At 40.0% G+C, this 25,880-nt stretch overlaps 1 protein-coding gene across 1 annotated transcript in view; it reads left to right on the top strand.

Moving 5' to 3' along the window:
* CHCHD6 (coiled-coil-helix-coiled-coil-helix domain containing 6) overlaps positions 1-25,880 on the top strand; it is a 161,763-nt gene that overhangs the window by 99,859 nt on the left and 36,024 nt on the right. Inside the window, exon 6 of the mRNA XM_072421202.1 lies at positions 12,322-12,457. Coding sequence (XP_072277303.1) covers positions 12,322-12,457 — 136 coding nt within the window. The remainder of the gene's footprint in view (positions 1-12,321; positions 12,458-25,880) is intronic.

The raw sequence follows: 25,880 nt of genomic DNA, 5'->3' as shown, positions 1-25,880 counted from the left end.
GTTATGAATGTGGGATTGATGTCCATTTTATATTTTTTTACAGGTCTTGTATCTGATGTTTTATATACTTTGCTATTCAGGAATATATTTACATGTATTTTTTTTTTTTGTTTTTTTTTTTACCCAGGGTTTTTTGCTTTGGAATTATACTTCACACTCAATATTGATGGAATTCCATCGTAATTAAACAAACCATGTTAATTTTCCCTTTTAATGCCATGCCTATCATATAGCTTGGTATATACCATATACACATTCATAAAGGTGAACCGTCAACTTGTAAATGCTGCATGAGTGCTTTTTAAATATTCTGTACTTAATACTTGGTAAGATGGCAGATGTGATAATGGGTACTACCAATGTTAATCCATGGTCAAATAGGGTTCCTCCCAATTTCTTCTTGTATTGATGACCGGTCCTGCAAAGCCATTCCTTTTCTCCCGTAGTGCAGCTCCCCTTTTTGGAGATATCATTATGCACAAAGCATGGCCAGTCGCCGCGGAAGTTAATGCATTGCAAGTGATGATGTTAAGGATCCACCAAATTCTAGACAGTATGAAAACCTATTTTAGCCCTAAAGGATTGGAGAGCCTCAAACAACTACCCACCCCCTCCTTCTTGTTCTTCTCTCCTTCCCATGTGCAAGGGGCTTTCTGGGACAGTTTCCCTGTAAATGACAGCCAGCAAGTTCTTTACTCACAAATAACATGTATGGAACTGTTTTTCTATGTAACTATTGATTAAGCCCCAAAGGACCTGCCACAATCATGCATAAGATTCTGGTACACTTCAGTGTTGCAGGTCACAGCTTTAAATCCCCTGCAGTCCATGGATCTCTCATCACAGCACTTGTTAATGTATTTCTCTGCTCACCTTCACTTTCGGCACAGAACTGCCATCTGTTTCCTGCCAGTCCCCCCTAGACACTTGTGCAAAGTGACACAATCAGGTTGAGAGAGAACAAGTCTCTCAGCTTCCATCTGCCCTGGAGAATGTCCTGAATCACTAACAAGATAAATGAGACGGCAGCCCTGCTTCCGTAGTCATACAAGAGATTTTGTGGCCTACTGTCCGCATCAGGTGACGTGCCCTGGGATTATGGTAGCGTTCTGACTACTAGCGGCCTGCAGAGGCAAATCATTAATTATCACCACTGAGATCTTGGGTACAGGCCATGCAAGGACTTGATAAAGACAAGCTAAATTAACACTTTTAGGGAGGTTTTAGTGCTAAATCAGAGCTAAAGCTGGGAGAGTGGGGAATTAGGGGCTAAAGTAGAACAGATGCAGTAGAATAGATGCACATTGCTTGCTTGGTGGGATTTATAATCTGCTCTATACCAACATGAAATCATTTACCCTGCAGTCAGAAGAGTCGTATGTTTTGGGGATATCAATACCGGAGAGGATGCAAGGGTACATTTAACTTCTCAAAGGCTGTCAAGAACAAACTTTTCATGCAGACATCTGAATGTGTTTTGCAGGCAGTTCACGGTCTATCCTTCTGTTAATGGCTCTCATCATTTGGCAAAGGCCAGTGCTTCTACCCTTCTGCTGCATTGCATGGAGTATATCGGAGTGCAGTTGCAGATTTCCTTTCTTTAGTCAGGACTCTGTGCTTCTTCCTTTATTAGATTTAGCACAACCTTTTCCATTGTAATTGTAATTGTGTGTGTGTGATGGAAATAGTGGAAGCCATTGCATTACTACCATGGTGGTTCTAGGGGGCTTATGGAAGAGCTATGCATCTTCCTGGGGTTTAGTTCCAGCAGACTCCACCTTTAAGACTCCTTTTTTTTTTTTTTGCAAACCCTTGAAGGTCCAAAGGTGGTCTGCTACAGATCAAAGCACCCAGGTAAGTATCTTGTTTTTTTTCTTCTTTCACATACACAACATCAGCCTCCTGACTTGAATGGAATTTCTTATTTTTAGACACATTTATAATGTATGAATGGGTTTGAAAGTAAACAAAACCCTTCATATAATTCTCAATAAGTGTTAAAGACAATGGTAACTAACCACTGCACTCCACAATACTACAAACTCTCTCTCTCTCCTCTCCCTCTCTCCTCCTTCTCTCTCTCTCTTCTCTCTCTCTCCTCCTCTCTCTTCTCTCTCTCTCCTCTCTCTCTCCTTTCTCTCTCTCCCCTCTTTCTCTCCTCTCTCTCCTCTTTTTCTCCTGTCTCTCCTCTTTCTCTTCTGTCTCTCCTCTTTCTCTCCTCTCTCTCCTCTCTCTCTCTCTCCTCTCCCTCTCCCTCTCTCTCTCTCCCCTCTCTCTCTCCTCTCTCTCTCTTGTCTCTCCTCTTTCTCTCTCTCTCTCTCTCCTCTCTCTCTCTCTCTCTCTCTACAGATGAATCACCTATATTACCAAAAAACCCACAAGTACAAAAACAGTACTATAAAGGACAATTTTTAAATGCAGCTGAAGTGCACAAGGTGAAGGACATATACAACAAATGAATGGGTACAGGGATTGGGGGTAAATTGGGTATTAATGGAAGACAAATTTCAGGGGTGGGATAGATCCAATATAAATGAGTACAGGTGAGATGGTGACAAAATATAATATCCCCTAATACTCCCACCCGAGTCATAGCCTCTGTATTTTAGGGTCATGAGCAAACTAGAACCCAAAGAAAGACAGACGGCACAAGGAGATGATGCCCTTGCCCAAAATTCCAGAACCTCATCATTTCAAAGCAAGGCAAAACATTACCCCAGGTATGCCTCTTTTGATTGTTCTGTAACGCAGAAATGGTCCCCATCTTTATCTTTAACCTTTATTAGGTAGAAAACTGTCTGAAGAAAAAAAAAGTAAAAATTATAGACTGCAATATTATTGTTGACAATCTAGCAAAGCATCAGAGTTACTATGTTCTATTGCAAGCAAGAATCCTTACTAAATATTAAAATAATTGCTGAATCCATCTAACCGAGATCTGCTATATTTTCTTGATTACAGACTAACAAGACAAGATAGTCTGTGGCCAGAAGAGATAAGATGGTAAATTAGACTCTAGGGGAGATAAGTGCCTCAGACAAATATTGTAAGCTTATGCTGTGAGGCAAATTCCATTAAACTTTGTGATAGTTCTGAATAATATCCTTGGCAAAAAGCCGTTCTATTGAGTGCTGAACTAAAGGTGCCATCCTTATCAGCCATTCTGACTCCAATGTCTATTGCAGATAAAATAACTTGTATGGAAAACAGATGTAGGCTGACATTGCCCTCCCCATTCCGGAAATGCTAGTTCCATGGCCATTTTCTTTGACCCTGAACAGATAGATAAGTTCGGACCTATTTGTTGCAGCTGGACTAATCATTGAACTATCCGCAGGGAAAGATCATTTATTGGCTGGATTGTTCTTTCATGTTCAACTCAATAATTTACTTTTTTGCCCATATATTGTAGATTTTTGATTATCACACCTATGCAATTGTGTTGGACATACCATTCCAAAATCATGGGTACTGATATAAAGTTTTCCTTCTTCTAATTTGTGGGTATAACAGACTTCATTTTTGTGGGCATGTTTTCCGGCAGATTTCGGAGTGTACTTGTAAGAATTTGTGCTCATTCAGCCAAAAGAACATTTTAGAAATCGCATACTGATGGAAAAGAAGACCTGGTGTACAGTGAGTACTCCAGTTTATCGAACAGGGTTTTGGTCAGGGCTCTCTGCAAACTGCTTAAGCTCTTTCACACAAAGGAAGTCAAACCATGGAGTTTGCTTTGTGCACGGGGGCACAGTTATGCTGAAACAGAAAAGAATCTTCCCCAAATATTCATCACAAGGTTGGAAAAATACAGCCGTATAAAATGTTTTCTACACTTTTCAACAGCCGCCTTAACTGGAAACACCTAAAAAAGTAATTCAGAGCAGATTTACTCAAACTTTTTACCCCTGAGGAACCCTTGAAATAATTTTCAGGACTTGGGAAAACCACTGCTTAAACCGTAGGTGGTCAATGAAAGAAATGCATCTTACATTATGGCTGCACGGTTGTCTAGCACTCTCACCTTTGCAGCGCTAGGTCCCAGGTTCGAAACTCTATCTGCAAGGAGTTTGTATGTTCTCCCTGTGTTTGCGTGTGTTTCCTCCGGGTACTCTGGTTTCCTCCCACATCTCAAAAAACATGCAGTAAGGTTTTTTGGCTTTCCCTCTTGTCTTTAGACAACATTAATGACATATGAGTCTGACATTGGATTATGAGCCCCTTTTAGGGGACAGTTAGTGACATGACTATGGACTTTGTAAAGTGCTGTGTGATATGTTGGCGCTATAACATCAGCACCATTCTTCTTGCTGATTCCAAATCAGGGTACTCCCACTTGTTTTTCTATTCTGTTTTTGCTGAGAATATTCACCACAAATGTAGCAAAATACATTAGGGTCATTTAAACAAATTCTTCCTGAAGAACTCATATTTCTGTAAAAAAAGAAAATGTATGAATAAAAAGAAGGCAAAAGAAAGTTTCATAAAAATAATCCTACATTTAATATATAAAATGCAAAACTTGTGTAAATAAAGATTAATAATAATATGCTGTTTTAACATTTGTTGGTAAAATCGTCTATTCCGATTCCTGTATCACAAGAACTAGAGCCAATTAAATGAAACTGATGTCATTTTTGTATTCAGCAGACCAGAAATACATTAAATATATTGAAAAAACCTTGGCAAGAAAAAAAAACTTTTTTTGAGCTGTGTAATACATTGAGATACAACAGAGTTTTGTTCTGCCGATCACTCTGCCAAGGGGTATTGTCTATAAAACTATAAGGTCACCATCACATGAGAGGCCAATCAGCCAAAGCTCAAGGAATCCCAAGCAACATCTGGAGGAACTCCGGGGTTTTGCAGAACCTTGAATGAGAATGACAGATTTTGGGCCATAAAGTAGTTGTCAGGGATCCACAAACTTTTGGTTAAATAACATATAAAATCCATTATGAATTAAAAAAAGAAATTCAAACCCTTTGGAAAAGGTTTCATGAGTTGGCAAGAGTCTGGAGCTCAGGTTCCAACATCTCCATAGCTACCAGAATCCTAGAGAGTTTAAAAGTGATTAGTGCAGCTTTCCACCATCTACTAAAATCTGAAATGGCTTTACGTGAACTTCCCCTTAAAAAGACACCTTGCTTGTGCACAACAAAATGACAGCGTCTGCATTAACCCCACCTAAATAGCTTGTAAATCCCTGCTCCATAGTTACCAAATTAGGTTAAAAAAAACATGAGTTTGTTGAGTACAACCAAAATACAAAAAATGTTTTAATAAAAAAACTGAATTCAAGACCCCGAACTTGCAGTTGATCCATAGAGAAGCAAAACACCTTAAAAAGCTTGGGAAAATAATTCATTCCCGATCCCCTAAGGCAATCAGATACTCCATGAATCAACAATTTATTCTACAGTGTTATTTCTTATAAATATTAATAGCCAGTACATTTGGAAAAACATTTAGCTTTTATTTTAATTATTAGCCAGAACCAGCTTCGGTGGCAATCTATTTCTCATTTTCACAGCTTTTACTGTACAGCTTTTCCATATGCAGGGAGGGTAAAAACTGTTTTTCTTGCAAAGACAAGGAGCCCCCCCCCTTGTGATTTGCAATGACTTTAAATAAACCATTTTGCTCCAAGTTTACTATTTATACCTTTATTTATTTGTCATATCCTCCTAATCCTCTCCTATTAGGTTCATCTGATCTTTCCTTTTAGTCAGAATGGGCAAGTGGAGAATAGGTAAGGTTTATATGGTCTTTTTAAAGCACCCCAGAATAGAATGTGAATCTACCTGTACAGCATCAGTTCGGCTTTTTGAGCCTGCTACCGGTGACTCAATATTTTTCTCATCTGAGACACGGTAAAACCTTTCCTGATTTGTATTGTTGGGTGCAGCTCTTAGCCGTGGTGCTCAACAGCCACTTGTGAGTTAATGATATATCTTCCAGGAATCCTGAGATTGGCTGTGACTATGATGAATGGCTAATTCACTGAGAGCTTGCTTTCTGCTTCCAGTAATAAAAAGGCTTGCTTCACATATTCGCCCCGCCACACATGCATTTCCTAAGGAGCGCGCTGAACGCAGCCTTCCACACCGAGGCAAAAATTACCTGATTGATGTTGACTGTAATAATAAGGGAAGGATATGTTGATGAGATTTCATTTGGAAGAGGGATACACTCCTAGGCACATCTCCAGCTAAGTGTCACTTAGTTACTGCTTGTAAAATGCATCAAGAGCTTTAAAAAGTCTTATCAAGGCTACATATTTTTTACCGGACCACAAATGAGTATTGTGTTTAAGCCATAACATTGCAACACCAAAGATCATCCATGTTACCTGAAAGCCAGTGATGTAGTGTTGCTGGAGAGATTGCAGAACAGTAAAGACACACTTGCTGTGTTTACCCAAATTTTGTATTTCCACTCAAGTTTTTTTCACAATGCTGACTCTTGGCTTGCAAATTCGTAGTAGTATGTCTTGTAATATAACTATCCTGATTGTTTTTGTTTAATCAAGTATCCAACCAGGTAATACTTTTGAAGCAAACGTGTGGGCAAAATAACACAGTGAACCTATTTTCCATACATAACACTATGTTTTATAAATTTACAAATTATACAAGTGTAGAAAAATACATGTTGATCTACAAACCCAATTATCTCCTAATTTTTTTTGGGAGCTGACAATACATTGCCTTTGATGCTTTATAATCCCAGTGTTGTCAGCCCTGCCTGCTTGACCTTAACATGTCTCCTTTTGTGTCCCTTTCCACACCTATTGATTGATTTATTTCCTAACAAAACAATAGTTTTGACTGTCTTGACTTGACTTTTCTAAGACCCTGCCCAAGCCCTGTGTATACTGTAATTTTAGGAACCTTAGGACATTTAGCGAACCAGGGGACCCACTTCTACCAGTGGACCCTTGGAGTTTAGGGACACAGGAACTCTGCCCCCTCTGACTGCTGATTGAGGAACATAAGTTAGTTGTATATAAAAAAAAATGCGTGAAATTAATTTACACGTTACACCCAATTGCAAAAAATGGTATTTTTGTATCTGCTTACAGTTATTAGACTTCTACACATCACATAACCCTATAAAACTACATACTTTGCTTTTAGCAGCAGCACTGCATCTGGAGGCCTGCACTAAGATATCATTGATACAAGCTCCTAATCCAGTTGTTCCTAAAATGTTTAATATGCTTTTTCATGTGAATGGATAGGCTGCATTCGCATTGATTGACCGCGATCCAGTGAATGGATGGGCTGTCACTGGTCTGTTGTGAAGAGATAGGCTGCACTCTTAGTGATGTCACTGGTCTGTTGTGAAGAGATAGGCTGCACTCTTAGTGATGTCACTGGGTCACTGGTCTGTTGTGAAGAGATAGGCTGCACTCTTAGTGATGTCACTGGTCTGTTGTGAAGAGATAGGCTGCACTCTTAGTGATGTCACTGGTGCCTTGTGAAGGGATAGGCAGCACTTTTAGTGATGTCACTGGTGCCTTGTAAAGGGATAGGCTGCACTCTTAGTGATGTCACTGGTGCCTTATAAAGGGATAGGCTGCACTCTTAGTGATGTCACTGGTGCCTTGTGAAGGGATAGGTTGCACACTTTGTGATATTACTGCTGCCTTGTGAAGGGATAGGCTGTACTCTTAGTGATGTCACTGGTACCTTGTGAAGGGATAGGCTGCACTCCTAGTGTGGTCACTGGTGCCTTGTGAAGGATAGGCTGTACTCTTAGTGATGTCACTGGTGCCTTGTGAAAGAATAGACTGCGCTCTTAATCTCTGAACACTAATAAATGGTTAGAATTCATTCCTAGTGACATCACTGGTCTGTAATAAATGAATAGACTGCACTCTTAGTAATGTCACTGGTCTCTACTGAATAGATAGGCTCCAATCCCATTGATGTCACTGGTTTTCAATCAATGAATTGGCTGCCATTTATTACCCATCTAAGAGCAGCGTAACTGTCAATGATATTGTAGGTTTTATGTATACAGAATAGTCTGCTCAATCATGAATATTTAAGCAGCCACAAAGCATCCACCCTCGTGGTACACATGTAATGTGCTTTGGAAACAAAGCCATCTGCAGAATTATCCGCTGCATTTTTACTTACTCTTCTCTGATTGGAATTGAAACAGAAAAACCGCTGGATATTCTGCAAGATTCCCAGTTTGCCAGTTCACACTTAGCTTAGAGCCCGACCTGATAGATTCAGAAAGGAAGTAAATGAACAATCAAATCTGTTTCTCTCTCTCAGCACAGAACTGCAGGAGGACCATGATTTATTTACACTGCGCACTGGCTATACACATTGTGAGGAAAATGAGGTTTAAAACACACACAAAACCAGCAATTTATTCACACCGCAGAGTTTTAAAGGGGAAATTATGAAAGAAAAATGTTTTATATTGGGAGCTTAAAGCCAAATAGCATTTCTTTACACGTACAAAGTCAGGTAACATATCTAGTCAGATGTAAGGTGACAAATCGAAGCACAGTTCTTCGGTTTGTCAAATAGGTTCATACACACCCCACGTTTCAAAAATGCAATACAAAAACAGAAATAAAAAAGGTATGGCCTAATTCTGACAATATACATAATTATTCAATCAATTAATTAAATCTATCCAATCCCAAGAACAAAAATTGGGTAACAATTATGCTCACCACTTCTTAGATGTGGTGGCTGCATTTGTTTATTATCAATTGGTGATTATACCAATAACACATTTCCTGTCCTAGGGTGACCATGGTTATGCCTTGTACTGTGTCATTGGAGTGGCAGCAATGTCACCTGAGGACAGGTCAGGAATCAGAAGCACCACCCTGATAAGGCCATTGACCCTCCTGCTGACCATGAAATCTAATGATAGGTGCACAACAGGCAAATTATTAATATCTCCTTGATGTCGATCATGTATGTTGCTACCATTGTGCACCTATCGACCAGCCCTGTGCTTTGCCTGATTGATGCCCCCTTCTCTGACCACCAATAGCGCAAAGAACTCATCCTGCTGATTTACAATACTCCTGGTCAAAGCAGGGGGGGCAGCATCAATTGGAAAATAGGCAGGAATAGATGACCAGTGCTCGATCAACCATTGATCTGGAATGGCATATTTCTTTACATTAGATTTAATGTTTATTGGGACTCAAAGGTCAAATCTATTCGACATATGAACCTGTGTATGGCTAACATTGGAATAAAAAGCCTGGTTCCAGTGCATTTGATGTCTACTCTCTGTGTAGCTTCTCCCCAAACTCTTAACAGCATTCTCCTGCAACTTCCCCCTCCCCTCTCCGTTATTGTATGAATGCCATTGACTCAGCTCAACAAAACATACAAACCTTGCCATACTGTTAATGTGTGTAATGTGCTAAAAGTAATTTTTTAAGGTTTAAAATTCTTTTATTATGTATGTTGTCCTTGGCATTCTTTTAATGTATCAAGGTATACTGAAAAGCATGACAGGCTTTGTTATAAAACAAAAGCAAAAGTCAAATCAAAACAATGTTGTGTTGCTGAAAGTTACTGTTCAACTAAACTTAGCTGTAATAAACATTGATTTCTTCTTTTTTTGCCATGTTAATGAGGTTCTCTGGAGTATGGGAAAAGCAGGTGTGAAGGTGGCGAAGGGGCAGATATCTCAGCGGTATTGCATGCTCAGATACAGAATGCTACTTGGTCCCCCATGACCTCGGTTCATAACAGAGCTCCCTGGACACCAGTTGTGTATCAGTTGTATTATTTAGTACTGTGCATCAGCACATTAAAGCTGCATCCAGCAAACATCTTTTACCGCAAATGAACCCATAGCATATTCACTATATAGCCACCTTCTACTTGTATTTAGTTACTGAACTGTGCTACAGCCTAAGGGCTGGCTTAGGCTTTGCAGTTTTCAGGCCTGCTTCGGGATGGAGCTACCCCATGCGACTCCTCTTGGTTGGCACCTTGCTGTCACTTGCACCCCAGTGCTGGCTCTTAAAGAGCCAACGCCTGCACATTTGACAGCAGTGAGTAGTACTGGATGGTTGGACCTTAAGGCAGGTCTGAACCTAACCTATAAAGCAGAAGTCATGATAGCTTAGTGGCTAGCACTCTGGCCTAGCAAAACTTGGGTCCATGGCTTGAAACACATGGAAGACACTATGGGGTTTGTATGTTTTCTCTGTGTTTGCATGGATTTCCTCCAAGTGCTATGGTTTCCTATTTCATTCCAAAAACATACTACCGGTTAATTGGCTTAATCGTAATTTGGCCTTGCACGCTTTTTAAGATAAATGAATATGGTGAGGATATTAGAATGTGAGCTCCTCTGAGACAATTTGTGACATGACTCGACAAAGCCAGAGGATGTCAGTGCTAAATAAAAGTCATCAAGTCATAAAAAAAAATAATTGCAATTATATAGGCTTGTTTGACATGCCATTCCAATTGTATGGGGTTTGATATGGATTTGCTTCCCCCATACCTTTGCAGTTATGACATCCTCCACCATTCTGCAAAGCCTTATCACAAGATTTTTTCTCCGAGTTTGTATCCATTCAGGTAGTAATGTTGGATGAGAACCCATGTCTTTATGGGGCTGATTTTGTTAAAGTTATTTCATTCATGTCCATTCAGTTGTTCCTATACTTTTGGCTGTATAGCTTTCTTCCACCTATATAGATCTCATGATACTTTGACTTTGCATTTGCTAACCCATATTCTTTCAATTAGAGCAATTTTATCAAACTGTAGCCACAGGTGTCTCTTATGACTATCTGGTATGCGAGGCTGCAGATGGTGTAGTCCTTATAGCTTTTGTACAGTTAGGAACTTCATATTTCCATTTACCTGCCGTACTTTTTAGGCAATGAACCACAATTTCGTCAAAGTGTCAGAAGCTGTAGTTTCATGACCATCATATAAATCTGTTGGAAAGTGTAACTTTAGTTTTTTTGATAAGAGCTCCATAAACTAGTGCACAGCTCAACCTTGAGGGTACAGGAGCTAAAATGTTCAAACTAAAGAGAACATTGGGTCCACGTGATAATGTAATGGTAGAAATGGGGAGGTGGAATAGCTCCTCTGCTTTAAGACTGGTACAGGATCAGGTCATGTAAACACGGTCTGTATAAACCTTCAACAGCAAAGTGGGAGTAAATGGCTTATATAATGGTGGGAGCATGCTTGTTACTAGTAGCTGCTTTATGAACAAGGTCAGGCATTTGGTAAACATAGAGCTAGAATCAATAATATTAAGTAAATAGCCTGGCTTTCCTCTCAAGGCTGCAGCCTTTACGGAGACCTGTTTATGGCATAACTCTTAAATATGATAAGTGGTTGCAGCCAACATTAAGGACTCCCATTGCTCAAAAAGCTTCATTCCTGCTACTCATTAACCCAGGAGTGGATTATTAAATTGGATCGGGCTTTCACTTGAAAATGACAAATAGTTTCTGTTCAGCTAGTTTCTGCACTAAATTTACCTTACAGCTGAACTTGAGGTAAATGGTGATGAACAAAGAAATATGGATGGTTCTTTGCATCATAAATGACTGCCATTGCAAGAGGAAGAGGACCCAAGCATGTCACATGCATTGTCCTCATTTCCACTTGAATATGCTTGAGACTTCTCGTAAGTACTGAGCACCGCCATAGGTGAAGGTTGTCTATAGTCCTCGTACCTTTATATTTGAGGTATTCCATTAAGTTTCGTCCTGCACGTTTCTACATTTCCAGAGGATTTATTATCCAGACAAATTCACTTCTGTAAGACTACAGTGTAATTGCATGGCAAAATCATTGACTAAAACATGGTGCAATCAGCAACAATGAAAACCAGCAAAACTGTTGAAAAACAAGTGTTGTTTTCCTGAGCAAAAGTCCCTGCTTCAGCATCTCGCTGTTGAAAATAATGGATTATGCCTCGCAAGGGCGCCATAAAGAAAAAGTACAATGGCAAAATCTCAGAGCTGAAACAGGTAAAAAGTTCTTCTTTCTGTCTCTATATAAAAAAAAAAAGAAAAGAAAAAAGCAAAATCCATTAAGAAAATGGATGTCACTGTGATAACTGGTGGTGAAAAGCAGCACAATAGCCTGAAAAAAAATAGCTTCAACATTTTAGAATGCTGAACTTTGTATTTTTGGTAAGTTTCTGAAACTGGTTGTTATAAGTAAAGTGGTTCAGTAGCCACTGACCATGGTACTGAAATAATGCACGGCTGTTGTTTGCTGCTGGTGTTTATGGAGTAGTGTGGTTTTATTTGTACTGATTTTAACCTTGTGTCCTTCTTCTTGGCAGGAAGAGAAGTTATGACCCGGTATGCCAGAACTTCCAGTCCAATATTCTGAAATGTTACTCAGAAAACAAGCAGGAACGACTCAACTGTAGTGACCTGGCCAGGGAATATCAGAACTGTGTAAGAGAGGCACAGAAGGTAATCTTTGCAGCTAAATCTTACCCCATATGTGCAGATTTATGTTTATTTCCTAAATTATTAGTCAATGGCTCTCCCAAGACACAGGCTCTTCACCTAAGCCACCTGGCCTCAGGGTGCAATTTCCCCCATTCTCAAATATGTGCTCCTTTTTTATTATTAATGGCCAGGTGCTTCAGAGCCATCACCAATTTCTGGCCCACCTATTCCCTCCAGGACACTCCAGACCTGGTTCCTAAATAATGCGCTGCAATTCTGCAGCAGCACAGTTACGCATGACCATATCCAGGCCCTTTAATCCGTTTTACAAGTGATATTGAAGTACATTCCAAATATCTTCAGAATTTGGCACCATAGGTGTCCTCCTTCTGCTATATGTATATTAAAAGAGACAGGGATATATTAATTGCTTTACATGTTCTTTCCATTTTTCCAATGCTCTCTGTACGTATTTTTTTTTTAAGAATTCAGGTTAATAAGCTTTTTGCATGTAAATTGTGAAAGCTTATTTTCATCAGGGATTGATAGATTACCTTTTTAGTGGCAAAAATATTGGCACTAAGAGAGTGTGTGGGAAAATGCTGATCGGAGGAATATGGCAGCATGAGCACATTGCATTGCCAGTATGATATCCTGTTAACTCTTAACCTGTTATTTTTTTTTATTGTTATTATTTTCTGTTTCATAAAGCACACAGCATTAAAAACACGTGAGAAAACTGGCATCTCTGTAATATATACACACACACACACACATATGGCATCCATGTATGTATGTGTGTATATGTATATATATATATATATATATATATATGACACAGTGACTTGAATTGGTGACGCTTGCACTTTGCCCATTGCTAAAATATAATTGTTTGCTACTTTGGCTCCAATTATATACAACTTATTTGCTGGTTCCCTAGCACATTTATTGATTATCTGTTAGCCAGCTGCATTTAAAGTAGCTATAAATATAGCCATCTAATACTATCGTAAAGAAGGTGAATGGAAATTAAACGCTTGTTTACATAGTCCGCTGTCTGTTCTGAAAACAAATATCAACCTAAAGGCTATGATAACCCTTGCAATAAATTTTATTTTGCATTTTGTCATATCTGTTTGATAAGTGCCAAAGAAAAAAAAATACCGGTTGATATCTTGTGAGCTAATAAGGTCCTTGTGATGTCCACCTGTGCTGCACTCCTATCATGTACATTGATCCCAACATTCTCTGTGGAGTGCAAAGCACCTTTCTCGTGTTATAGATCAGAAAGGGAAAGAGGGTGCTACATGGCCTTGTCCTAGGGCCGTGTTTCTCAATTTTTTTAACATGGGGGAACTCTTGAAATATCTTCCAGGTCTTTAGAGAACCCCTTCTATAATTACTATATCCATGGATCACAGTAGATTAGTGTGGTGGTCAGTAGGAAGAATGCGTCCTGCATTGCTAACCATTGGGAAGAATGTCACCCTTACAGGTAGCCAAAAATATTATTGGGGTCACTTAAACTGACCTGAGAGCCACAAATTGCTTAAGGAACTCCCAACAACCTCTGGAGTATTCACTTAACCCTGTTTGGAAAGCATTGTCCTAGGTACAAATGAGCGATGTCACTCTAGGACAAGAAAATTAAGCAGTACAATACAGGGAAAGGAAACAAATGCAGTCATCAAGTCCGGAGACTCGTAACCTGCATCATATCACAATCTTTCTCTTGCTTTTAACCAGTTTTGTGCTGTTATATCTGTTTGCAGTATTGTATTGTTGAGTATTGATCTGTTTGTTATGAGCAACGTGGACAATTGTTCTGACAAACAGTTTTGTACACAAAGCTAAATAATCAGAGTTAGAATCTTCCTTGTCTGCAGTCGGCACAGTTACAATCTCATAAAACACTGTTTGATTGTTCTCTAGTCACTGTTTACATACGAAGACCTGTGCGGGTTTTGTGCGTGCCTCCACCAACTGAGAGGTCAATTTGACCCGTTCCGGTCTACTGACGCGTTTCATGAACTGTCCCTACAGGCCACTCGTGTGGTTTGTATGTGATACGCACACAGATCAATTCAGTGTGTCTCCGTCTAAGTAGTCACTTTATCTGTTGTGTCTTTTTTTTTTTTAATGTGAAATTGACTGAATGTAATAGCATTTTCCTTCAGTGACCTTTCCAAAGCGCGACAGCGAAGACCAAAACTCCATGTTTTTCTTCACTCAAACAGCCCAGTAACAAAGAGTGGGGAAAAAGTAAAAGATGAGAAAAAAAGGTTTTGAAGAGACCCATATGAGAATGCTTTTTTCTTAGCCTTTTCTCGTTAGAAATTCCTGTTCTAGCAATTACCGTAGGTATGGGCATTTTCTAGCAGAACAAAATGTAACAATTTGCTTTGTTATAAAAATACAAAAAGGAATTTTCATCCAGGGGGTTATCCACTCGCTGTTAGGGGTAGATAGAATATTTTTTCCCCGACAGCTGCTGATTTATTGGCAGCTCTGAAATAGTTCTGTTGTTCGCACAAACAGTAAATGTAATTTTGTACCTCATCGGCATACAGATGTTGCTTAGAGCTGCCCAGCTTGAAAAGATGTGGGGTAGCATTGACATCCTAAAGCTCTTTATACCCTGAAATTAAGAACAGGCACCAAAGCCTTTGGATTAGGTAAGTAAAAAGAACTCTTTTGTAATATGCACCAGTCTCTGTAATTCCGAGTTTCTCAACCTTTTTAACATGGGGGAACTCTTGAAATACCTTTTAGGTCTCAGGGTTCCCCATTGCTATATTCACAGCTCATGGTTCATTAGCTTGGTGGTCAGTAGGAAGAATGCCTCTCACATTGGTGGCCATTGGGAAGAAATTCCCAGTTACAGATAGCCAAAAAGATCATTGGTGTCATTTAAACTGACCCGAGAGGTCCGAACTGATCATTGGTCAAGGAACCCTTAGCAACCTCGGGAGGATCCCTGGTTTAAAAACACTGCTGTAATATAGGAGCTTTTCTGTTTTGGGTAGGGTTACTGGTTAAGGCTCATCAGGCTAAAGCGGGGAAAAAAATAATGTATATATTTTTATATATTTAAAGTAAAAATATGCTTGTTTTTTTATTCTTTAAACACTTTTTTTTATAAAAAGGTCAAGCCCCTCCCCTGCTGTCTTCATTGCCGCAGCAGTAAAGACTGAATGGGAGCGCAGAACCTTCTGGGGGACATTTGTCACGTATCCCAGGAGGCTTTGGGTGGCTTCTTCAGTGCATTCCTGAGATTGAACATGCGCAGAAGAGGCTTTTCAGGCATTGAAAAAAAAGTGTCGATCTAACTCATAGGCAGTGCGATCGGCACTATTTTTTTTTATTTACATTTACAGCAGGACACATCACCTGATTTTGCCCCTGTGCAGTGTCAGATTGGGTAACATAGGCAGAAGAAGGAAGGAGACTGAAGAATATGACTTAAGCAGGATTCCAGGACAGTTGAAGGGTATTCATCATCGACCCCTTTCATCCCTAGCCCACCCCTTTCATTCACTGGTTTTCAGTTTATTAAAGCTTATTATCCCAAGTTGGTTTTACCACCTTACCCTGATTTTTTTAGAAAAGATTATCAAGCACGATGCTGGCCTCTCCCACCAGCCATAATCTGCTTGAGTGATATAAGTACAATTGTGCAGCAGAAATATTTTGGTAGCCTTCCTCAAATCTGCGCTTTGCAACAATCCAATCTCTGAGCTCAGGCTTTTCCTTTGACCTCATGGTTTGTTTTTTTGCTCTCATGTGCATTGTCAGCTATGTGGCCTTCTATAAAGTGGTGGCACCTTTCCAAATCACGTCCAATCAATTTAATTTACCATAAGTGGTATCAAATCAGGGCGCAGAAACATCTTAGGAACGATTAAGAGAAATAGGAGGCATCTGAGCTAAATTTCAAGTGTTGTTGCAAAATGACTGCATACTTACGTAAATGATTTATTTTAGTTTTTTCTTTTTATTAAATTTACAAAATAATTTTATCATTTTGGGGTACTAAGTGTAGATGAATTAGACAATAAAAGAATGTAAACAAATGTAGCATCAGGCTGCAAAATAACAAGATTTAAAAAAGTGAAGGGGGTCTGAATACTTTCTGAAACCTCTGTATATCGGCTGCTGTGACTGAAGGCCTATTTTTTGATGTAATATCATCAGATGGGTTATATGTAATAGGGATGCTGGGGGTGCCATATTTTACATAACCCACCAGACTTCCGTGCTCTTTTCTGAGGCTCCCTGAGACGCTGTCATTTATGGTGACATGCGGACAGAAGGGCACAGGCGCTAAACTTGTCAGGGTGGCTGATTTGTCTGCAAACCGGAAAGAATTGACATACAATTATATTTAGAGGTTTTGACAGCTCTTTCATCGCAGCCTGTATGTGGGTTATGATTTAGACCTGTGTTCATCTTTTAGTCGTCTGTAGTTATGTTGAGTCCTTCTCGTTGGTGAAGTGGGTTTCGCGTTCCCCAGAGGGCCGCTGCCAGCACGCGGTAAAAGTCATCTGGTTCTATTGAGGCTGATGTGCGCAGCACAGAATCTCTCGTCTCCATTAGCATGTCCACAGAAGCCGTATTCCTGATTAAAGTCTTGCAGGAGACCAGCTGCCAGCATCGCTCCCTATAGAAGGCTGGGCTGGATGAGATGAGAAAATTGTCAGCTTCTGTTAGAGCAGGAGCAACTTGCAAAGCCCCTCGCGGGAATTCACTCTCTTCGTCTCTCTTTCCCTCCTTTATACTAGTTGTTGTTTACTGAGAAGGTCACACTGCATCTTTTAATCATGACGACTGTATCATCCGTTTGTAAAGTACATCCCTGCATTTCTTTGTGAAAATTCCTGTCGGTATTACTACATCCAGGATATGAGCAATTGGGTGTCTGATATGGCGTACTGTCCAATCTGGGCGGAATGTGGGACTTTGCGAATTACAGGGTGATGCTACATCATCAATCATGTGAACTGACATCTTGGACGCAGCCTGTGTGACATCAAAAATCAACTTTGACAGTCTGTTCAGCCCACTTTCCCTAGCTATATATGTGATGTGGTTGGGTGTAGAGCAAATGGGACAGTAAAAGCTCATTTATTAAACTGCAATAAGCAATGATTTTGTTCAGCACAACCAATAACTATATGCATTTGTATAACCTTCACTAGAAAAATTACAGTAAATTTGGTCCTATAGTTGTCTAGTACTTGAAGACCCACGATAGTAAGATATATTAATATGAAAGGTTTGACCATTGCAACCAAGCACTGGACAACAATGTTTTTTCATCCTTTTTTATTATAAACACACGTTATTTAAACCCAATTCTTAGGAAGCAACAAGCTAGAATCCTTGCTGAAGATGTTGTCATGGTTTAGGAAAACTGGGGTCTTACACTTGTTTATTCATCAACTGAACTTTTTTTTTACACTTTTAGATGTTCTCGCACAAATTCTTTCATGCAGAAATGTGTTCACTTTCAGCTTTATAAGTGTTGATTACCAAAATTTCATTTTTACTGAATGTGTCACTTTTTAAAATGCATTACTAATATATAATTTAACAGATGAGGTCCGCACAGCAATAGATTCGGTGCTTGGCATGTTACCCCAAATAGCTTTCAGAAAAATTAAATTACAAAGAATAAGGTAAGTTGAACTGAACTGTGACTACAGATATATAAATATTTTCTCTGCAGTTTAAAGTTAGCCTGGGACCTGGTTATGGACATTCAGATGTTTACATATTCTTATCCAGAGGTAAATAAGCTTTAAAGGGAAATAGTATCCACTAAGTTACCAGTAGATGTGTTTTTTACACCCTAAAAACCCACAAAATACCTGATGATCCTTCTGGTCCTGGATCCACTATGTTTTTAGTGGTGCTGGGTGGGACACCTGTTTCCCACCAATATCTGCAGCATTTGCTTGGACTAAATCATATTGTGGCGACGCTGCATTCGGGGGGGTCAGTAAATCATTGTCCCCTCCTCATCGACAAGCTATTAACTTGTGTTCTATCTGGTGTTGGCCATGTCCAGTTGAATATGGCTGCACCTCTTCCGTACCAGCACCGCACCTGACCCTGACCCGGGCCATCTATCTAAGAGAGTGAGATATGCTAGGAAATAATGTTCTACTGGGACTGCATTGGAGGTGATGTTAGGGATTCACCCGCTGCTTTCTGGTGACCCTTGTCTATGTTGCCATGTCTATGTTACTGAGATGAGAAATATTCTCACTTTGTGGAGTTAGATCCTATATCAGTTTTTTTAAAAAAAAACAGGAATTTAAGAGGCACTGGAACTTCACATTTAAGCTTTAAGATCAGTGAAAGAATATACATTGGTAAAAGCATGATGGCTCTAGCATGATCGCTTACCTAAACTGGAAATAATAAAGATCTGGCAGGGCTACTGCAGAAAGACACAGGTGATGTAAATTCTGCAATAAGCATTCTTACTTGTCTGATTGCTCCCATCAACTGGGATTTGCCAAGCTGTGCAAGCTCAGCATTGGTTGCCTGGAATACCCAATACATCCTAGCTTGCCTCGTGGTCTCCGGGACTGAATGCACTCCCGCCTGCCAAGATAGACAAAGATCGGAATGAGGAAGAAAAATTTGGAAGAAAATTGGGACACCCACGACGGAACCAGAACAGCTGAGTATTAACTGGGTTTAGTTCCCTTTTAATGCTCACCTTAGCCTGGAGTTTCTGGCAGTATTAGATGTAGAAAGGAGCACCAGACCATTTCATAAAAGAGTCAACAATTTATTGCCCAACAGCAACACATACAGCCAACAAAATTTCCCTTCTTTAGGTGTTGATAATACTTGTATATAATGCTTTGAATTGAAAACGCACAGAAAAAGAAGCAAACCGCCTGACCCTGTTGGTGGGGGAATTAATTGGCCCCTTCACAACTTTGGATGTATGTGTTCTTGTTTTACAAAGTAGTTTGGTGCTCGCTTCTACAGCTGCTTATCAGAGGTTTTTTCCCTTTTGTATCCCCACTACTGATAATGTCTTGAATACAAATATCACCGAAAATAAAAATTAGGGTGAATACAAAATCTAGAGTTGCTCAACTTCTACAGGATGGGTAGTAAAGGAAAATCCTTCAAATCACAGATGGTACAAAAAAAAAGTAAAAAAATTACAGCAGTCTTATTCTAACTTGGTAAAGGTTTTGAGCATTTGATACACTTTAAACTCCATTGCTGGTGCTTGAAAAAACATGGCTGAAAATGAGAAAGTAAGCAAATATTGGCAGCATCAACATTTGCTGAGTGATTTTACCCATGAGCCTCAGCAGTGAAAGCGTTACATAAGTGTAGAGCGGCAAGATCTGATTCGGGCTGCTTGAACCTTGTCAGCGTCAATTAGGGAGCGTTACTTTGTGTCTCTTAATGTTATTGTGGCTCTCACAGCAGTATATCTTCCCGTGACCCATATATCTTTATTACTCTCTCCTGCAGCCACAATGGGATTACTAGAGACAAATTGCCTTCCAGCATCCACGCCTAGCGCAGGGCCCCGTCTGCTGCATGCTCGCTTTGTGAAGTTCACCTCTTGTGTGAAAGTGAACAGGCGGCGCTTTATAATGACACTAATTAGAGTTATTTATCAGGAGCTGGTGCTGGCCCGGTGGATGCAGTTGCAAATAGCAGAGCCATCATAATTATTATTTGTGTTTTACTGTCTTACTTGGGCTGGGTATAGTTTGGTTTATTCTATACAATGCTATGTTTTTGTGTTGGCTTCCTTTGTTTTTAAAGCGAATCTGATGTAACGTTTTAAAAGACTTAAAAATGTCCCATTTCTTCTTTGCCACTGGGGGAACAAAGACAGATGTGTGGGTAACTCAGTGAGGCATAAACAGACCTACACTCAATAATGCGTCTCCGTGTCCAGTTCGCTGTGGCACAATGTCAGTAGGACTTCATCGCACGCCAGTGTCTGCCACAGAATGTCTTTAGACACAACAACCAGTGCATTACCCCAGTTTACACCCTTCATCCCCGCTGGAAGCTGGAAAGTACAGCAGCCCAAGAGATACTGCTGCTGATCATACGTATATTGGTGCACCCTATTCTTCACCACTGCTAGGCTTGCATCAGTGGCATCAGGTTCATCTAGCAAGCTGTAGCAGGGGTAGCGTATCCTTTGGTTGGAGCATCACAGACACATGGCTTCTTGTCCACATGGGGTGCACACACAAAGCTTGTCTGTCACCAACCTCAACAAATCTTTTCTGGCACTTGCTTAAAGTGGAACTTTCATAAGAAAAAAAATATATATATATTTACTTCCACAGCACCTCTGTTCCTCCACAATAGGCTTCTATTCCATCCCACGCTGTCCTGGATTTTTTTTTTTATTCCAGTGGGGAGGAACCAGCGTTGCGGCCATCTTCATCCATTTTCTTCCTGATTCTGCTTGCATCACCTGATCTCACACTGCACAGGCAGGAGTTATCATGTTTCCTTCTGTAAAAAAAATGTGCAGATTACACCAAGCATGCCGGAGAAGCCCCTTTTGCGCATGTCTGAGATCAGGCATGTGGAAAAGGAGTGGTCTAAAGCTTCCTGGGATACATGATGAGGCTGCCAACCTTTTTATAATAAGTAAAAAATGTAGTGAGAGGTCCGTTTTAACCCCACCACCACCCAACATAACCAACCCTCAAGGCAAAGGTCTGGAGCCAATAATAGGTAAAGTTTCTGAACCCCCTCCACATGTCTTAAAGTTCCAATAGTGCAAAAGTCAAGCTTGGTTGATTTGGGCCTGGCACAGAAGTACCCCTTTACCCCCTGATGGAGGCTCTGCGTCAAGAAGCCTCTATGCCACCCACTTCACCCCACCCTGCAGAGCTATGCAGCACAACTACCCCTTACAGAGCCATCCAGCTACCCCCTTACCACATTCACAGACCTTCCGTATCACCCACTTTACCCATCTCTTTCCTGCTCACCACCAACCTTCTTTCCAAGCAGTGTGTAAATCTCCCCATCTGGGATTAAGATGTCAGTAATAAACAGAAAGGTTCTAACCCTTCAGCCGTCCCTGAAACAGACAGGGCAAATCTTTTTGATAGGGGACACCGAGGGGAATATAACCCCCTCCTCCTTTCGACAAAAGTGTATAAAACAAATTCATAATAGCAGTTTTCAACTCCTTTTTAATCGGATGATTTTAAGAACTGTAGTAAATTTGTCATTGATTAATCTGTCAAACTTGCATCACAATTGGGCATTGTGATAATAGACTGTAAAACACATCCTACAAGCATCCTTTTGTGCAAAATACACTGCAAAATAATGCACATTTACATGCATGCAGTAACACATTTGATAAGAGTGAAGTGGGTCTCAGCCTTTTGATATTTGAAGAATTAGGCAATTTTCATTTCTAGGAAAAAAATGTGATTTTTCTCCAGCATCCAGTCGTGTGACCAGTGCCATGGCATTGATCCTGTGATCTCTAATAAAGGGCTGGTGTTATAGGCAGCCAGACAGCTCATCTGCCTGTATACTGCTACTTTGGCATAAACCACATCACTAATGCTAAAGATGAATAGAATTAGATTTATACTGTCTTTCACTGATTTTAGCAGATTCCAGTGCTAATGAAGGAATGCTTGGTAGCACAGGTTCTCTCTAATGCATTTATAAATTTTTGATTGTATGTATTTCTGTAAGGTCATTGCAGATCATATTTGAGGATGTCCTGAAAAGCATTAATAACATTGTTCCATTTACCTGGCTCCCTTCACCTTCTGCCTTTGCTACGTATGGAGTGCAATCAATCTTGCTGGAAGGCACCAGGGGGCGTCCTAATATGTAACAGATGTCACATTAGTTAAGCAAACCTGGAACTGGCAGCAGAAGTCTACAAATCTTTTCTCCGCAGAACGGATTAAGAAAAAAAACGCAGAGATACACGAAGCTGTGATGGAGGGAGCGAACGCATCAATATTCCAGGGAGACGCCTGCTGTCTTTGTACTTTAGAAAACGGCGTCAGCTGTTTATTAACATCGAACATGTGTAAAATAGTCCCTTTTCCTCTACCTGATAGAATTTAGCATGCTGCCATCAATGGCTCAATGTCTGATTGGCACCATGCACTTCCAGTCTTCCAGAATACACTTAAAGCTGAACTCCAGGCAAACAGCTTAATATGCCATTAAAATACATAAATGAGAGGTTTTACCTGCAATATGTGTTTAAGTTCCGAAATGTAGGCAATCGGACATCAGAACCAAGTGGGTTACAGCTTGGTCACCTTTACGCCTCTAGAATGTGACTGCAGAAAACCACACAGGAACAGCCATGCCCCCGCCAGGCTTTTTGCACTTTAGAATGCCCCTTTCCTGAAATGCTGCTTTATAGGAGATTGCAGGAGGCTTATGCCTTAATAGGGTAATAATGCTAATTGCATTCCAAAATTTATTTGATTTTTTTTAATGCTATACTTTTAATGTTTACCTGGAGTTCAGTTACAGTACTGAAGTTCTTTTCTGCAAGGAATCTCAACTCTGCCTCTGCAGGTAGAAAAGACTTTGGGTTTGATTTGGGACAGTTACATACTGTTCTACCCTTTCTTCCCCATTTTAGGAGCTGTGCATTCAGTCAGCCTGCTGCACATTTTCTTTTGGAGTGCAGAGGAGGATATGGATGTAATATAAGGAACTACTACAGGTAATTACACATATCAATTTATAAAGTAAGCCAAGATCAAAACTACAATGTTTCTCCACCAGGGTTCCTCCAGAGGTTGCTAGGGCTTCCCTGAGCTATGAGCAACATTGACCTCTAAGGCCAGTTTAGATGACATCAATGATCTTTTTGGCTATCTATAAGGGTGACATTCTTCCTACTGGCCAGCAATGTAAGAGGAATTCTTCCCACTGACCACCACACTAATCTACTGTGATCTGTGGATATAGTAATTATAGGGGTTCCCTGAAGACCTGAAAGTTATTTCAAGGGTTTCCCATGTTAAAAAAAGGATTTAGTGACTAGTACTCCAAGTTCTGTGATACTCTTATCCTCAAACAGTTGTACATATTTTCTGTTTTCTGCTCCTCTCTGATTTCGTAAGGTCTGAATTAATTATGCTCTAAAAATTTCTAACTTCTGTCCAGGAAAAAAAACCGCCATGGGGTCTCATTGGACAAGGGATTGTCAGGACTTGGTCCCACAACCCAGAAAAGTCAGGTCCAAGTAATAGGGTGAAACTGAATGCAAGAAGGGCACAGAAGAAAATTCTTTTAATATTATTAGCAAGCTTCTTAGTCTTTAAAATTCAATATTATTATGGACACCCTATAATTTCTGTATCCACAAATCACAGTTCATTATTGTGGTGGTCAGTGGGAAGAATGCCTCTTACTTTGCTGGCCATTGGCAAGAATGTCACCTTTACAGATAAAGACCATAAAGATCATTAGTGTCACCTAAACTGTCCTGAGAGGAACAAATTGCTCATTGCTTAGAGAATCCCTAGCAACCCTCTGGAGGAATCCTGGTTGAGAAACCCTGCCCTAGAGCTTGGAAAGTTGTCAGCATGTAATCAGACAGATGGCAGGCCACAAATTTTATTGCCCATGGGCCTCAAGTTCTGCCTTGCAGAAATAAATCTAAATGAAAAAGAAAATATTATTCTTTTGTTAACGAGTCTGCACAGTTATAATATTATAAGAGCAAACGTTCAGATAAATAAATCCAATCGTGAAGGGTTCCCTTTAAATAAGCCTGCTCCCGATTCCTCAATCATATCACGTCCTGCATTTCCTTTGGTTTCAGAGACGTACACATGTAAAATATTTTTTATGGGTCGTCTTTAATATGTCTGCCATTGTGACTGTTGTAAGAGGCGACTCATAACTCAAGCTGACTGATTGTAATGTTGCCACCAGATTCGTATACTTTATCCTGCCTCTAATTTGTGGCTTTCCTCTGCATCTTTTTATTCAAAATCATATTTTATTAGGTTCTGGTGTTTTGTGATGCCGATGTGAATAATGATCTAAGACAAGAGGAAGGATGGGGGAACTGATCGTAAAGCTGTATATAAAAAAGAAGTTTTTGTAAATAGCTGTAGGACATTAGAAGATAACCAATCACTCAAAGGCTTATTTTCTAAATGATATATTTCACCATTCATCAATAAAACTGTGTTATGATGGGTGTATGGTATGCATGATACAGAAATGTAAATCGCTTGCACTGACCATTCTCAAAGTGCTTAGTAAACAAATTTGAATCCACAAGGAGTATCGAGCAGAATCTTGCAGAATACTTTGTTTATTCCCATATTTTTAGGTGTAATGAAGCAGACATCAAGGTATATTCATGTCAGGAATTTGTTTCATTTTAAATGCATGCATGCTAAGTAATGTGTATGTGTAACATGCGTGACAAAGCAGCAACCTTTTCACCATCTGCACAATTGCGGTGCCAATGGCACATAAGCCTAAGGAAGCAGTCTAATTGCCTAGTAATGGTTCTCCATTCCCAGCTGGTCATTAGGGAACTAGGTAAGCCACAGCTCTTCTGTTGCCACTAAATGACAGGATTTGGCAATAGTAAGGACAGGAAATGAAAAAGGTGATTTAGTGAGGAGAGGTACAAGACGAGAAACATTGCCTCAGCTTACTGTGGTACCCCAGTCAACTATTTACTTTACTCAAGCCCAAAAACAGCCTTGTAGAAAGCATGAAACAGGAGTTCTATACTCTAAATGAAGGGAAAAAAGGTATTGGCTTTATATTTGACTTTAGAATAATTTTCTTCCCTCTTTAATACCCTGTTCCACCTACCATCTATATTTTCTTTTCGGCTAGTCATTCTGAGCTATGACACACTGACATGTGGGTGGAACATTTTAAGGTTTTTTTCAATATCATAGTTATTCTACGTCGGTGGCTTTTTCAATGTAAACACTACTTTGCAATTTTACATGCAGACGACAGGTCGATATAAAAAAAAACTTGCAGATGGTTGTAAAGTTTGTGTTTGCTGTAACGCTTTTTTTTTTTAATAAGGTAACTGTCATTTATAACAATCCTTCCACAAGGCCATTTGCTTCATTCTTCTTGTAGGTATCTCATTTTCAATAATCACTGCTTTTGTGCTCTACCTGCCAGGCTGAGCCGGGGACTCAAGTGGTCCACTTAGGCATAAAGCAGAAACAGCAAGCTGAACTGGCAGCCAGAGCTTGCTGGGTGACAAAAGGGTAATATAGTCTCTGGGCTTATTCAGCTCCCTTTCTGCCTCTGTGCTGAGAGACTGCCAATTAGCTTGGCAGCCCCTGACAATTGCAACTGCTTTCCTATTTTATTATATCATTTTTTTTTCACCCCCACCACCGAACGTGACGAGGACACCTATGTATTAGAGAGTGGACTG

Source organism: Pyxicephalus adspersus, chromosome 8 (assembly GCF_032062135.1).
Source record: "Pyxicephalus adspersus chromosome 8, UCB_Pads_2.0, whole genome shotgun sequence".
Lineage (NCBI taxonomy): Eukaryota > Metazoa > Chordata > Amphibia > Anura > Pyxicephalidae > Pyxicephalus > Pyxicephalus adspersus.
Note: the sequence above shows the minus strand (reverse complement) of the source record. Positions and strands in the feature narration are given on the sequence as shown.